Genomic DNA, 14,267 nt, shown 5'->3' with positions numbered 1-14,267 from the left:
GGCGTTTAAGAAAGAGACTCGAACCGTTTGACGCTTTGGTTTGACGTTGACAATTATTGACCGGTGTTATTATTGATGATTTTTCGTGTTCGCGTTTTGTGTTTTGCGATTTTTCCAATTTCCACTTAGAATTACAAAACAATGGTTTATTCTTTTGAACATGTAAGCTGTTCTTCGCTGTCCAATAATAAATCTGTAATAGCTCTCGAAAATACTTTGGATCAAAGTAAAAAACATTTAAAAGGTTAGTATGAACTTATCCCTATGTTTTTCGCGCCTATCCTGGCTGTCCTATACGATTTTTTATTTCAGTAAGATGTAGTCGTTTCGGGGTTATAACCCTAAAGGACCAAAAGTGATGAAGATGGTCGTGCTCACAACCACTGTTTGCCATTTAAGGATCGTGATCCTGGAACTACCCTGTATTTCTTGGGTTGATATTTGATAACCTAATGTCCTGTAATATTTATTATTGTGATTATGGCCTAAAGTAATACATGTAATTATTTTTTTCCAGAACTCGTTACAGAATTTCATAAAGTTCAATTAGAATCAGATGACTATAAAACCCAACTATCAACACAGAAAGAAAAATGTGAAAGGTATGCTTTATTATTTCATTTCATAATACAATTTTTAGCTTATGCTTATTATTACTTTTATGTTTTTTTTTATTTGCTTTATTTTTTTAGTAAAGTCTGTGCTGGCTCTGAGGCCTTGAAAAAAGTTATAGAACATAAGGACAATACTATTCAATCTGCTGGTAAGTAGTAAATTATTTTCTTTTGATTTTTACTAGTAGAATTATATTTTATATATATTTGTCAATATACACTTATGTCATAGTTATTCCTTTTTTAGATGGAAAAGAAAAAAAATCAACACAACAAAGTTCTCTACCCTTAAAAGAAAAAAATTGTTAGTGTTTTCTTTGGTGTGAAATAAATAAAAACTAAATATTTTTATTTCAGCATCAACACTAATAAGATTTAACGAAACAAAAGATATGAGAATCATAGACGAAGTATTCAAAATACTCTGCGGAGAAACAGTTTCACTCACTCCTCCCAAAGAGAGTGCAGATTTTAAATTTAAGACCCCCAAGAAAGAATCACCTTCCTTCACAGAAGCCTGTAATGATGAATCCGTGTCTGAGATAGAAGGGACTCCTACGGGTAGAACTAGCCCTATTATTGTATCTAGGAAGGCAAGAAATACTTTGGATTATAGGGAGAAAAAGAAATGTCCAGATAATTGGTAAGTTATCATAACATCTCTCTCTCTCTCTTTCTTGCACATTCCATAGTCCAAACAACTTAAAGTCTTCAAAACAGTAAAAAAAAACAGTCTGATTTAAAAAATGTTAAGTTTTATCAGTCAGGAATAAGTTTTTACCTTAACCAGAGATATCTTTCACATTGTGTTAAAAAAAAACTGGCCAAGTGCGAGTAGGACTCGCGTTTCTAGGGTTCCGTACACAAGTCCGACTGACTCTTGACTGCACATTTCTAATAGGTTTTCCTGTCATCTATAGGTAAAGAACTATTTTGAGTATTTTTTTCAAAATTTTAGACCCAGTAGTTTCGGAGATAAAGGTCATTTATTGGCTATTTTCTTAAATGACTTCGAGCCTATGTATTTTAAAATTATAAAAAAATAATGTCCATCTTTGGGTCACTAATTTACATATCTGTACCAAATTTCAACTTAATTGGTCCATTAGTTTCCGAGAAAATAGGCTGTGACAGACGGACAGACAGACAGGCGCACGAGCATCCTATAAGGGTTCCGTTTTTTCCTTTTGAGGTACGGAACCCTAAAAACGGAAAAGGTACTCCATGAGAAGACCATGGAGTACCTTTACCGAGTATAAAGTTAGGTGTAACCATTGTCTTCTGTTCTCAAAATCTGATAGAAGTGATAGAGCACAATCTATATGTAGAATGTTCATGGCCTCAAAGTGAATAAGTGCTAGACTTATTTTCAAAATGTGCTTTAAGGGCCCATAAGTTTTAATTCAAGAGTTTAGAATTTGACAACCACTATACTTCGTTTTTTTTAGCATTAGAAATAAGGTATACAATCTTGATGTGTCTTTTTATTGAATAACACGTTTAAAAAATAAGTCACGGCAAATTTGTAACAATTATGAATCTAATACGATCATTTATATTCTTCTGCTTTCATAAGTAACAGTTACTGATTGCTTGCTTGAAGACATGTCAAGATTGCTTACCTTCTTGCAAATTCTTTCTAATGCTAAAAAAACGAACTATAGTCTAGCGAAAGTGATGTTTAACGAGTCTCAATATAATTTTCAGGCCGACACCAAAGAACAAAACCTTGAAGCTGACATACCCCAACTTCTGCACTCCGCCTGGCAAGGGAAAAGGCAAGCTGCGGCAGACCAGGTTCACGACTGTGAAACAAACTTCTGTGCTCGATGTTTCCAGCTCACCAGAGTTTGCCGGCTTAATAGGCAGTAAAGATACTAAGAGCATGCAGGTTTGTGTCTTGAATATTTTTCATTAACCTTTGTCCTTTTCAAAGTACATATAAAACAAACAATTATTCGCGGTAGAGACCCTGGGGCCGTGGTGTCGTGACGCTCATAATCTTTTTAAGGGCCTAAAAAAAAGACTATTGGAAACCACGGGTGACCCTAGGGCTGGCTCATTCCTAGGCCAAAAAATAGGCATAGCTATTCAGCGTGGGAATGTAGCCAGCCTTATGGGCACCCTTCCGCAGGGGACAGATCTGGGGGACCTAAGGTAGGTGGGTAAGTTTTATTTATTTATTTTATTAGTTTTAGTTTTAATTTATTTAGTTTATACTTAATTTTAATAATAGTTTGTATAAGTTTTGTTATTGAATAAATTACCCATTAATTATGAACCTTATTCATAACCAAAGGCATCAGAACCTCCTGAAAGAAAAATAAAGTTCTGACGCAATAAGGTTGAAATTTCGATTTTAATTCTTTGTGTCGGGGACTTAGGAGGTTAAGACGAATGTGGATTATCCGCGCGAAATTGCTTTTCCATACAAACATGTCCTCATTTTTCTCTCTGGATATTAATATGAACGAAAATATTTTGACACAATTTGATGTTTATTAACCACAGCTATGCCCCTTCGTTTGATTTTTTTTAAATTGTTGATTTTGGGAAAATAACAGGATTCGTTTATTTTTTACCTAGCCTGGTATTTTTTTGTTACAGTTAAACATTAAAAGAGAGTCGCTTGATGACGAGGACACGATAGAACCTTCACCCACTAGCATAACATCTAATTTTTCATCCATGTAAGTTATTACTTATTACTAATAATATACTATGATGTTCTTCTACTTCTCTTCTCTCATATGAAGAGATGCAAACTAGAGCCCTCTGACTGGGAGCGGAAGGCAGCGCAGCGGCCCGAATGGCGGCGCCTCATTCGTGACCGAGTTAGCGTTTTTGAGGCTGAACGCCGCAGTGAGCTCGACAAAAAACGAGATGAGCTTAAGGCTTGGCCACATACAGAGCGCGACGCAGCGCCGCGTCCGCGCCGCGTCCACGCCGCGCGACCGCGGCACATGCTAACAGGTTACCGACGTCAAACAGACTGCGTCCCGCCGGTATCACGCCCCGCTTCTGTCGCGCCCTGCGCCGCGCGGCCCCTTGCGTCCGCGCGGCGCGTGCGCAGCGCTGCGCCGAGCGAACGCGGCGGCCCGCCGCGTCCCGCAAGGTCACATCAGTAGGATCGGACGTTAGGCAGCGAGCGGTGCGCCGCGTTCCCGCGCGGCCGCGCCGCGTTCACGCGCGCCTTGAGGGCGTGTTGAGAGCGTGAGGCCGGCGCGATCGGCGCGCGCCCTGTTTGACCAGGCTTCGCGTCGGCATCACGCGGCGCGGACGCGGCGCTGCGTCGCGCTCTGTGTGTGGCCAAGCCTTAAAGGCTCGGCCGCCAGCCTCAATTTCCTACAATTATTTAGGTGGTGTGCTGACGTGCCCAAAATGCGCTCGATTATTTAGCAAGAAGATAGGGTACGTGAGCCACATAAGGGCGCACCAGAGAGTGGATCAGCTACACTCTAATAACACGAGTTAAAAATTGCCTACTCCAGAGCACACAGTCGCTGTGGCCGCAAATCGGTCAGGAGAGCATCTACTTCTCTTCTTCTTCTGTGCTTGCAACACTTTGGTGCAACATGGTGGCTTACTGGTATCAAAGTAAATTAAAATGTAGAATTTAAAAAGTGGACACAAGCTACAATATATATATGTCAAACTATTTATATGTTGTTAACCCTTTATAAGGCATAAGGGTGCCAGAAATTATGAAAAATTCAACCCTATTACTTTGAAACAAAGTGCAAAATCAGGTGGGAAATATATTCCCTCTGCCTTATAAAGGCTTAACCTAGTTCAAAATAGACTGATTACGAAAAAAATTTTGTAATTAGTACTGTAGTGCACAGACATAAAGTTGTTATTACAACCAAACTAGTTCGACTTGTGAACTAGGGTATCAATGTGTAGATTTTTTAATAGTTATTTACGATACAAGTGCGAAAAAGAGGAAATTCGAAACGAGTGGCGATACATTAAAACACGACCGAAGGGAGTGTTTTAAATCGACACGAGTTGCGAATTACCTATTCGCACGTGCATCGTACAACGTTTTACAGTACATATAAACTTTTGACATCGCACGAAAAGTGCTATTTTACGCACTAGTGCGGGAAAATAGGACCATATGTACTGTAAAATATTTTTTACGGGCGGGTTTAAATTCAGCAAGCTGTACCCGCACCTTTTTCATTACTTACACAATTTGTTGCACAATGTTTAGATTAATACTTACCTACTTACTCCTTATACCTAAGATGGACTAATTACCTACCTAACCCTTATACACTATACCTAAGAACTTATGTAAAAAGTAATGAAATAAACGCATTTGTATTTATTTGTAAAATATAAGTAGATTTAAGACCAAGCTAGATAAAAGATAAAAAAGATTTTAAGTATTTATTTATTTATTATTTTTGTTATTTTATGAAAACACCTTCACTAACAATCAACTAATTAGTAACTTTCAAAGTACAAACTGCCTTATATAAATATCCAGGCATCTATTCAATAACTCATTGACGTTTTCAGATACAGATCAGCAGTTAAAAGTAGCCCTTTAAAATTAAATAAAAATAGTCCACACAAAATTACAAAGGGTAGCCCAGCAAAACTGAGCTTAGTCAAGAAACCTCACTCCAATATATCCAAACTGCAAATCAAGAGCGAAGGCTCGAGTAATATTGAAAATGTGGAAAATAAACTGGAGAATTCGGACATCAAAGTCAAAATGGAAGAGTCGATCAATCTGCTAAGGCCTCCACGGTTTGTACCTGTCTAACTTTGCCATTGACCTATATAAAAAAATAAGAACTGCTATTATGCCTACGTTCACTTGTGTCTTGATAAAGGCATTGTAATATGGGGTAAATTTGATGCTCCAAAAAGTAAGGCAATGTTTTTTACTGTTCATTTGTATTATAGTGATTCTTTTCCCTGTGGTTACACTGATCTTTAACAACACAAAAATAGTACATTTCGATGCTAGTGCGGAAGGTATGTCATTACTCCACGAGTACCGAGATATCTTGCCACGAGCCGCAGGCGAGTGGCAAGACTCGGGACGAGTGAAGAATGACATTTCCGCACGTGTATCGAACGACGTTTTTTAATACAGTTGCGAAAAAATAAGAAAAACATTGTTAATCGTACACTAAACAAAAGTGGTAACAGTGACAGCTCGGTTAGACGTCGTCTTTAAGTATATTACATCTATGGGCGTTTGGCAGCTATTCCGTTCCATTCAGTCAACTTATTAAGAACGGAGTTTTCAATATTGAATATTAAAAAATAAACGTGTTATAATGATGAAGAGGTAAGTAATTAAATATGAAATATGTAATATTTTTCGTATTCTTACATTAACGATAGGTTTTTATGCTGATTACGACGTTTAAAGGAAACTAATATTTACACTCATCAATAAGTAGTCGTGAATTGGAACAAGTATAAATTTAAAAAAATTGGAAAAGTAAAAAGCACAAGTTCGAGATAACCAACTTTCCGCACGCTAAACAGCTACGTAAAGTAGCACTTTTTGAGCAACTGTATTAAAAAGGTATATTTGTTTATTAAGTAATTAAATGTTTAATCTGCGATAAGATAATGTCATTTGACTGGGTTCCCTAACCTGCGAAAGCTATTTCAATTTGTTGGAAATCAGATTATAAGGGTACGAAATAAGCAAGACTTGCTATAATTATACTACTTACACCATTTAATGATGAACGTATTCCTAGATTTCGCACACCAGAGAGATCACCAGCAAAGCTGAAGGACCCAAATGAAACGGAATGCAACATCGATTGCACAATGTCGCTATTGCAGCATGTCCAAAAACTAGAAAAGACGGATCACAAGAATATATGCAGGTATCTAACAGCAACACATATGATTGGCTATTGGTAGATCTTTATGTCTTGGCAATGCGGTTACGAATGGCGTGTCCAAACATTCTCTTGATGAGTATCACACAATTAACTAATTCATAGTAATTCGGCCAGTTTATAAAACCCAGTGTTAGTTCATGATAATTAATAAATTCATCTTTTTTTTATTTCCAGCCCCACCAAACGCCCTCTAGCGGAAAACATCAACCTCACCAACCTTCAAACGCAATGCGACACGGAAGCAAGCGTGTCACTCCTCAACCACAACCATATCATAGACAATAAGAAAGAAAGAAAAAATCTAGAAAGTCCGAACAATAACCCTACTTATAACGGGTTAGAAAGAGAAACAAAGAGAAATCTAGCTATAGAAAGTATTGTGAAGAAAGATTTAGAGAGATTAGAGCCGAAGAGAGAGAATGGGAAAGTAGATATATTTTTCAAGGAGCCTACCGTTAGGAAGAAAGCTGAAAAGAGAGCTTTGCCGGGGTGGTCTTGTGATGAATGTAAAAACGTGAGTATTAAAATTTGTTATTTTTTAGGGTTCCGTACCCGAAGGGTACAAACGGGACCCTATTACTAAGACTCCACTGTCCGTCTTTCTGTCACCAGGCTCTCAGGTCTCATGAACTGTGATAGCTAGTTGAAATTTTCACAGATGATGTATTTTTGTTGCCACTATAACAACTAATACAAAAAAGTACGGAACTCTGGGTGGGCGAGTCCGACTCGCACTTGCCCGGTTTGTTATTTTTTTAATCATTGCAGGCTTTTCTTGGTCTAACTCTAGTAACACTACATTTATTTTTACTTGGCACTGAGGCCCATTTTCCTTTCCAGTTCTACGCCGAGCTATACAAGAACAACCCAGTAATGTTAGCCACGAAGATGGACGAGTGCTCCAAGCACCGCGGGCGCCAGGACCCCGCGAGGCCTAAAACCCCGCCCAACTTCTGGAACCCGCGGTGGGACGTGCCGGAAGACACCGAGGAGTTTAATAGGAGGAATAATGCTGTTTGATAAACAACCATTGCCCATTTTCGTATAGTTAGATTTTTTAGCATTAGAAAAAGACTTGGCGATCTTGCGTGTCTTTTATTTATTTATTTAAACTTTATTGCACAAAGTATATAAAAAATGTACAAATGGCGGACTTAATGCCAAATGGCATTCTCTACCAGTCAACCATAGGGCCAAACAGACATCTACAATTTGGTGCAGAGAGAGAAATATACTTATTCAGTGAATAAAAAAAAGCAAACTATACATATAAACTACATAAATAAATAAAATATATATATTTATACACCTTTTAATTGAATAACGCTTTTTAAATATCAATAACTATTACTTATGAAAGCAAAATAATGCAAATAATCGCACTTATATGATTCTTATTTGTTACATATTCGCCGTGACTCATTTTTCAAAAGTGTCTGTACTTGTGTGAAATGAGCCTTGGCCAAACTATACATAACCTGTATTCAATAGTAGTATTAGTAGATGGACGAGTGCTCCAAGCACCGCGGGCGCCAGGACCCCGCGAGGCCTAAAACCCCGCCCAACTTCTGGAACCCGCGGTGGGACGTGCCGGAAGACACCGAGGAGTTTAATAGGAGGAATAATGCTGTTTGATAGACAACCATTGCCCATTATCGTATAGTTCGATTTTTTAGCATTAGAAAAAGACTTTGCGTGTCTTTTAATTGAATAACGCTTTTTAAAAATCAGTAACTATTACCACAGAATAAGTAATAGTACTACCGTACAGAAAATTCACTCGTTCACAAAAGTCACATTTAGGTATAAAATTATACCTATACTCGCCGCCTGCAAGCAAAATTGAAACTTATATACCTACGTAACCGCGCACGAACCGTGAATCTTCCTTGCGCGCCGCAGTTTTATGACCGAACTTGACAAGTTTTTGTACCTATACCTACCGATTTATTATTTTTAAGATTAATATGTAGGAATTGCAAACGTTGATTCTGTAAACATATTTTTTTTATCCGGAGATAGTATGTCTGATTCTTACGGAAGTATTAGGTAGGTATGCCACAGCCGTATTCCTTTGAAAATATGTCGGTCAGTTCCTAATATTGTTTCTGGGCGACCAATAATCATTTTAAATTGGTCTAAACCGCTTTAGTTTTATGCAAACAAAACGAATTAGTTATCGAATTTGATTACTTAGTATTTATGTTATGTTTTAAAGTTTAAAATTCACCTTTCAATATCGTCCGGAATTTAATAAAATGTTATTTCTGCTTCATTGTTCTTCAGACATCCGTAAACAGAACAATATCTTTTATACGGATTAGATCGAGATATAGGTTTCGAAGCCATTGTGTATTTTCAAATTTGCGCGAGCGCCACGTGACACGACTATCGTGCGAGCCGAGCGGCGCGCGGCAGCCCACTGCCAGATGTACCTAAACTGCGTAGTGACACCCCCCTGCTATTACTTATGTTATGAAAGCAAAATAATGCAAATAATCGCACTTATATGATTCTTATTTGTTACATATTCGCCGTAACTTATTTTTCAAAAGTGTCTGTTGTTAGCAACATTGAAATAAGAACTAGGTATAAGTTCTAAATTTAAAATATTAAAAATAATGTTATTTAGTTGCCATAGCGGCACTTCTTTAATTTTCTTTCCTACGATAATGTAGCGTGATTTCGATTTTTACATTTTAATATATATTTTCGCCTATTTTAAATTCCAACATCATGTGAAGGCGCTTCATATGGTCCTTCTATGGAGAAAATCAGCGCCGAAGATGGAATCACGCAATAAACTACATTGAAGGTCAGAAATCATTCTTTATCACGCCGACTTATTGAAGTCCTGAGCGGCGCATTATAAATGATAAAGAGTGCAATATTACATTTTTCTCGCCAACGGCGCAATAACAGAAGAATGAAATAATTATCGTTTTTTCTTTCGCCGTCTTGCAATGCCGAGCGGCGCAATACGAAGAAAAACGCAAGATTCATATAAAACGCTATGAAGCACCAACAAGCGCTCTCAGTGCGTGCAAGAAACATTCGTCTCGTGTAGTCAACGTGCAACTTGAACGCATCCCTTCGTGCTCGTGCGGGCGGCAGCATTACGCAATCCTCGAGGAGGAGGAGGAGGAGGAACTCGAGTTCCTCGACCAATCGCAGCGCCGTACGTGAACGCCGAGAAAACGCAACACCGCGATTCAACACAGCGATAAAGCGACGACGCCATTAATCCGTTTCTTGTTTGAACAATTCAATTTATTTACCGTCTTAGTAAATTACTCGTGACTCGTGTATTGGTGTATAAAAGTAGTGTAGCATTGTTTAGTGCTTATAAAGTGTAGTGATTGTTTAAAGCATTTTATACAGAATTGTAAAAATGTCAGACACCGAACAGAAAGAGGCAATAGCAGCCCGTGGTCGCGCCAAGGGGTCAATTACACGTTTAAAAAACAGCTTTGACCGAGAAGCGCTCATAAATTCGCCGATAGAGTTAGTGCTAGCAAAGAAAACTAGGCTTCTAGAGGCCTTTCGTGAATATGAGCGCCTCACTAGCAAGGTTGCCTCGCTTTTTTCCTCCCCACCAGCTACTCTCGCCACCGATGATGAGGAGGTTGAAGACAACTACATTTTATTGTTAGCTCAGCTAGAAAGTATAATAAATGTCATCCGCCTGAGAGACAACCCTCCTCAAGCGAGCCCTAGCGTAAGTGTCAAGTCGGAGAACCTCAAGCTGCCTCGAGTCGTCATAAAAACATTCACAGGTAAATACACAGAATATTACGAATTTTCAAACATGTTCACAGCCATGATCGACAAGTGTACTTCCTTTTCAGCGGTGCAGAAGCTGTATTATCTTAAAGGTTTTTTAAGTGATGAACCGCTCGATTTAATAAAAAATCTGCCATTAGAAGACAACAGCTACCCAGAAGCACTGCGCTTACTGAAGGAACGATACGATAATAAAATTCGAATTACGCAAGAACATGTTAATGCACTACTAGATATGCCTACAATCACGCGATCTAATGTCACTAATTTACGAAATTTCATTTCAGTTGTCAAACAGCATCTTGCTGCTCTGCAAAACCTGGGTGAGCCGGTAGATAAGTGGGATGCCATAATCATTTGCATCCTATCTAAGAAGATTGACCTGCCTACCTACAGAGCATTTCAACTGGAGCGAGATAAGAATGTGTCGCCCACGGTAAAAGAATTCCTAGGTTACGTGGAAAAACGTGCCCTAGCATTTGAAAACACTGACGTCCAGAAGGGGCCTTCGCAGAGCTTTGTCAGCCGTCCTGAGGCTGCACAAGCAAAGCTGTCAGCACATCAGCCTCAACGGCAATGTTTATACTGTAAGTGTGCACACAGATTATATAATTGCCCGAGTTTTAATTTAGCTTCCATTCATAAACGCATGGAGTTCGCTTCAACAAACAACTTGTGTAAGATTTGTTTGTCGCAACATAAGCGCAAATGCAAATTTCATTTTCGGTGTAAGGTGTGCAAGCTACAGCACAATAGCTTATTGCATCAAGACAAGCCTACTCCTTCTGTAACTTTGTCTGCAACAAGGAATAGGGCCCATAATATAGTTTTGCCTTCTGCTCGTGTCAAGCTGATTACTAAGTCAGGGCGAGTAATATATTGCAAGGCATTGTTAGATGGTTGCTCACAGGCATCGTTCATTACACAGAAGATTGTGGATAAATTGGGATTACCGATGCAAAATACTAGTTCTAAAATAACTGGTATCAATAATGCCAAGCATGCGATTGACAAATGTATAAACCTTGATGTGCATTCTGCTGTTTATCCATTCAAAATAAATGTCAATTGCAAGGTTGTTGAAAAAATAACAACGAAGTTGCCACAGATTCCTATTAACAAGTCGCACATTACATTGCCTACTAACTGCAAACTAGCCGATGAGAATTTTAATAAGCATGGTGATGTGGATTTGCTGCTAGATGCTGGTGTCTTCTTTCAGATTCTTCTGACGCAGACGAAGAATAATGGAGACCAAGCAACCAAACAGCCTATCGTGACTGCGGGCACTCCAAGTACTTCCGCACCGAGCCTTACAACCTCGAGTGCTGCAGCTTCGAGTACTTCAATAGCATGCGCCGCTACGCCACAAGGTCCGACACTAGTGCAGACATCATTTGGCGTGATCATCGGTGGTCGACTGCAGCTGCCTGCAAGAAAAAAGTCCAAGCAGGTAATATCTTTGCTTTGTACGGAATGCAATGAATATCAAAGCGACCTGTCAAGTGCTTTTGGGGAAACTAAAAAGGTGACTGAAATTTTCCTAGATAAAATACCAGAGCAAGACTATTGCGAAAAACCTTTTAGGGAATCTACAAAGCTAGCAGATAATAAATATGAGGTCTCACAGCCCAATAAGTTCCCTTTAGAGCAAGAAGTCAACTCTGAGTTAGGAAAAACTTCTCACCTGGCACTCAATGGATTTCTCAATCTAGAAAAGAGGTTGCATGTGCCACAGAATCAAACTCTTTTCACAAAATATCATGATGGGCATGGGCAATTAATCCTCCATAATGAAGATTGTATATTTTCAGAATATTCACCTCTGCCCACCGAGTTACCTGAACTGAAAGCTGATCATACCAGTGCTCTGTGCCTTACAACCACAGTGCACAACCCTGATCTCTTTGAAATAATAATAAAGTTCTCTACTATAGCAAAAATGACTCGTGTTCTTGCATATATCCTTAGGTTTTGCAATAATGTCAAACCAACTTCTCAGAACCTTAAGGACTTAACTATAGTCAAACATGAAAAAGCTCAATTCCTTTCAGATGATTTAAGGATGCTGCAATCTGACAAGCAACTTAAAGGTAATTTAAATCTGCTAACTCCCTTCCTTGATGGCGAAGGCATTATACGAGTTGGTGGTCGATTGCAAAACGCGTCGCTTCCTTATGCTGCACAGCATCCGGCAATATTGCCAAAACAGTCACCTATAACAAACTTGCTTGCAAGAAATGAGCATATATGTTTACTAGATGCAAGACAAAATGTAATCTTATGTTATTCATGACAAAGGCACTGTGTAATAGACCACTGTAAAAAAGGTTATACATAAATGTGTAATGTGTTTCAGACTTGAATGCCGTTGCCACAACTCAGCTGATGTGCTTCATGTCTACACCACGGTTCACTGCGTCGTGCGAGTTCGGTATTCGTAGTTTAATTGTAATGCGTAGTGACAATTCACCTCCTCTCGAGTGGCTCATGGCGAGGGTAAATAACTTGTTCCCGGGGAAGAACTGCATAGTACGCGCAGTTGAGCGACCCTTGGCAAAGCGGTCATATTCACAAAGGTCTATTACAAAAATATGTGTACTCCCAATAACTTAACAATAATTACATAAAATGTGTTAGTTTAATGTGTCTAAAATGCCTATTGTAAAGGTAGCGGCAACATACTTGCCATCATAAAGGAATTACGGTTCAAAATAGAATGACTACAAAGGAATGTCAAATGGTTAATTCTTAAATTCTGTAAACAAAGAGCTTTTGTTTATATATGTTAACATTTGTGTTGATTACCAGATCATCAGTTGTTTTCTTTAAAATGTAAGTTATATTAATTTAACTGTAATTGTTAAATGTTGCTCATATTAACATAGGTACCTACTTATTTAATTTCATATGATTCTCGTGGGGGAATAATGTTAGCAACATTGAAATAAGAACTAGGTATAAGTTCTAAATTTAAAATATTAAAAATAATGTTATTTAGTTGCCATAGCGGCACTTCTTTAATTTTCTTTCTTGTGTGAAATGAGCCTTGGCCAAACTATACATAACCTGTATGTGGCAATTGTGCCAATTGTGGCATTAGAAATAAGGTAAACAATCTTGATGTGTCTTTTAATTGAAAAACACATTTTAAAAATATGTTACGCCAAATATGTAACAATTATGAATCTAATACGATCATTTATATTCTTCTGCTTTCATAAGTAATAGTTTTTAATTTTTAAAAAGCGTTTTTCAATTTAAAGACATGTCTAGATCGCTTACCTTCTTGCAAGTTCTTTCTAATGCTAAAAAAACTAACTATAGTATCTTGTTATGTCAATCAAAAGAAAAATGTGGTATTTATGTATGGCATGCATGCATAGTTACTGCCTTTCAACTTTGAACAGCAGTATGAGATACGAGATTTTTTCAAAGTACCTAGTGCCGATATTGACTTATTTATAGTAACGTTGGTATTTTGTTGGTATTATTGTCTACTAACGTCATCAGCAATCAAAACTAAATTCGACCCTCTAGGTAGGTATAGTTTGATTTTCGGTCATACTTTTTTGTTGTAAGGAACTGTCATAGGGATCATTTGACGCAACAAGTACCTATAAAATATTGTTTTTTTATCTCCAAATTTCACATATCTAGTGTGATGTACGAGTGGCGTACCGTGAACGGCTAGATTAGAGCCGTGGGCGACATCGCATCTGCGAGGCCCTTTTCAATATGTAAATACTCGTATTTCCAAGGTAAAAATGAGGTTGGCTTTGGGCCCCATTCGCCCACGCCTATATACCTGTGCCAAGTTCAAAGTCATGGTTCTTTAGAGTAGGCAATTTACATGTATTTTATAATTTTAAATCTTTCCCTAAGTATGATTGTTAATTCTGTATTATTATATGATAATTATATAGATACTGTGATGTGATTGTTACATAATAGACAGACAGTTAATAGTTTATTTGTGTGC

At 38.1% G+C, this 14,267-nt stretch overlaps 2 protein-coding genes across 4 annotated transcripts; both read left to right on the top strand.

The window, feature by feature from the left end:
* The first annotated feature begins 76 nt into the window (after positions 1–76).
* On the top strand, positions 77–7,592 carry LOC134670332 (uncharacterized). 2 transcript variants are annotated; one of them, XM_063528132.1, is made up of 10 exons: positions 77–244; positions 518–602; positions 693–763; positions 972–1,257; positions 2,322–2,505; positions 3,222–3,304; positions 5,145–5,378; positions 6,353–6,484; positions 6,677–7,016; positions 7,343–7,592. In XM_063528132.1, exons 1-10 carry the CDS (start codon positions 142–144, stop codon positions 7,520–7,522), a joined length of 1,698 nt encoding a protein of 565 aa, XP_063384202.1. In that variant the 5' UTR covers positions 77–141; the 3' UTR covers positions 7,523–7,592. The 2 variants fall into 2 exon arrangements, with proteins under 2 accessions (XP_063384202.1, XP_063384203.1); XM_063528133.1 differs by lacking the exon at positions 693–763 and having other exon boundaries at positions 106–244; positions 7,343–7,541.
* A 2,216-nt stretch (positions 7,593–9,808) lies between these two features.
* On the top strand, positions 9,809–12,588 carry LOC134669816 (uncharacterized). 2 transcript variants are annotated; one of them, XM_063527435.1, is made up of 3 exons: positions 9,809–10,278; positions 10,573–10,872; positions 11,508–11,590. In XM_063527435.1, the coding sequence occupies exons 1-3, from the start codon at positions 9,894–9,896 to the stop codon at positions 11,531–11,533; spliced, it is 711 nt and encodes a 236-aa protein (XP_063383505.1). In that variant the 5' UTR covers positions 9,809–9,893; the 3' UTR covers positions 11,534–11,590. The 2 variants fall into 2 exon arrangements, with proteins under 2 accessions (XP_063383505.1, XP_063383504.1); XM_063527434.1 differs by having other exon boundaries at positions 10,573–12,588.
* Positions 12,589–14,267: the final 1,679 nt, after the last annotated feature.

Source organism: Cydia fagiglandana, chromosome 13, assembly GCF_963556715.1.
Source record: "Cydia fagiglandana chromosome 13, ilCydFagi1.1, whole genome shotgun sequence".
NCBI classification, from domain to species: domain Eukaryota; kingdom Metazoa; phylum Arthropoda; class Insecta; order Lepidoptera; family Tortricidae; genus Cydia; species Cydia fagiglandana.
This window is presented reverse-complemented; position numbering and strand designations above follow the sequence as displayed.

What these genes read in the sequence shown, in the direction of transcription:
- LOC134670332 (XM_063528132.1), top strand. Translation starts at nt 142, where the DNA reads ATGGTTTATTCTTTTGAACATGTAAGCTGTTCTTCGCTGTCCAATAAT. An exon ending in CAATACTATTCAATCTGCTG is followed by an intron (nt 764 to 971) that starts GTAAGTAGTAAA and finishes TTTTTATTTCAG; the next exon opens with CATCAACACTAATAAGATTT. An exon ending in AATCTGCTAAGGCCTCCACG is followed by an intron (nt 5,379 to 6,352) that starts GTTTGTACCTGT and finishes ACGTATTCCTAG; the next exon opens with ATTTCGCACACCAGAGAGAT.
- LOC134669816 (XM_063527434.1), top strand. Translation starts at nt 9,894, where the DNA reads ATGTCAGACACCGAACAGAAAGAGGCAATAGCAGCCCGTGGTCGCGCC. An exon ending in CGTCATAAAAACATTCACAG is followed by an intron (nt 10,279 to 10,572) that starts GTAAATACACAG and finishes ATTTCATTTCAG; the next exon opens with TTGTCAAACAGCATCTTGCT.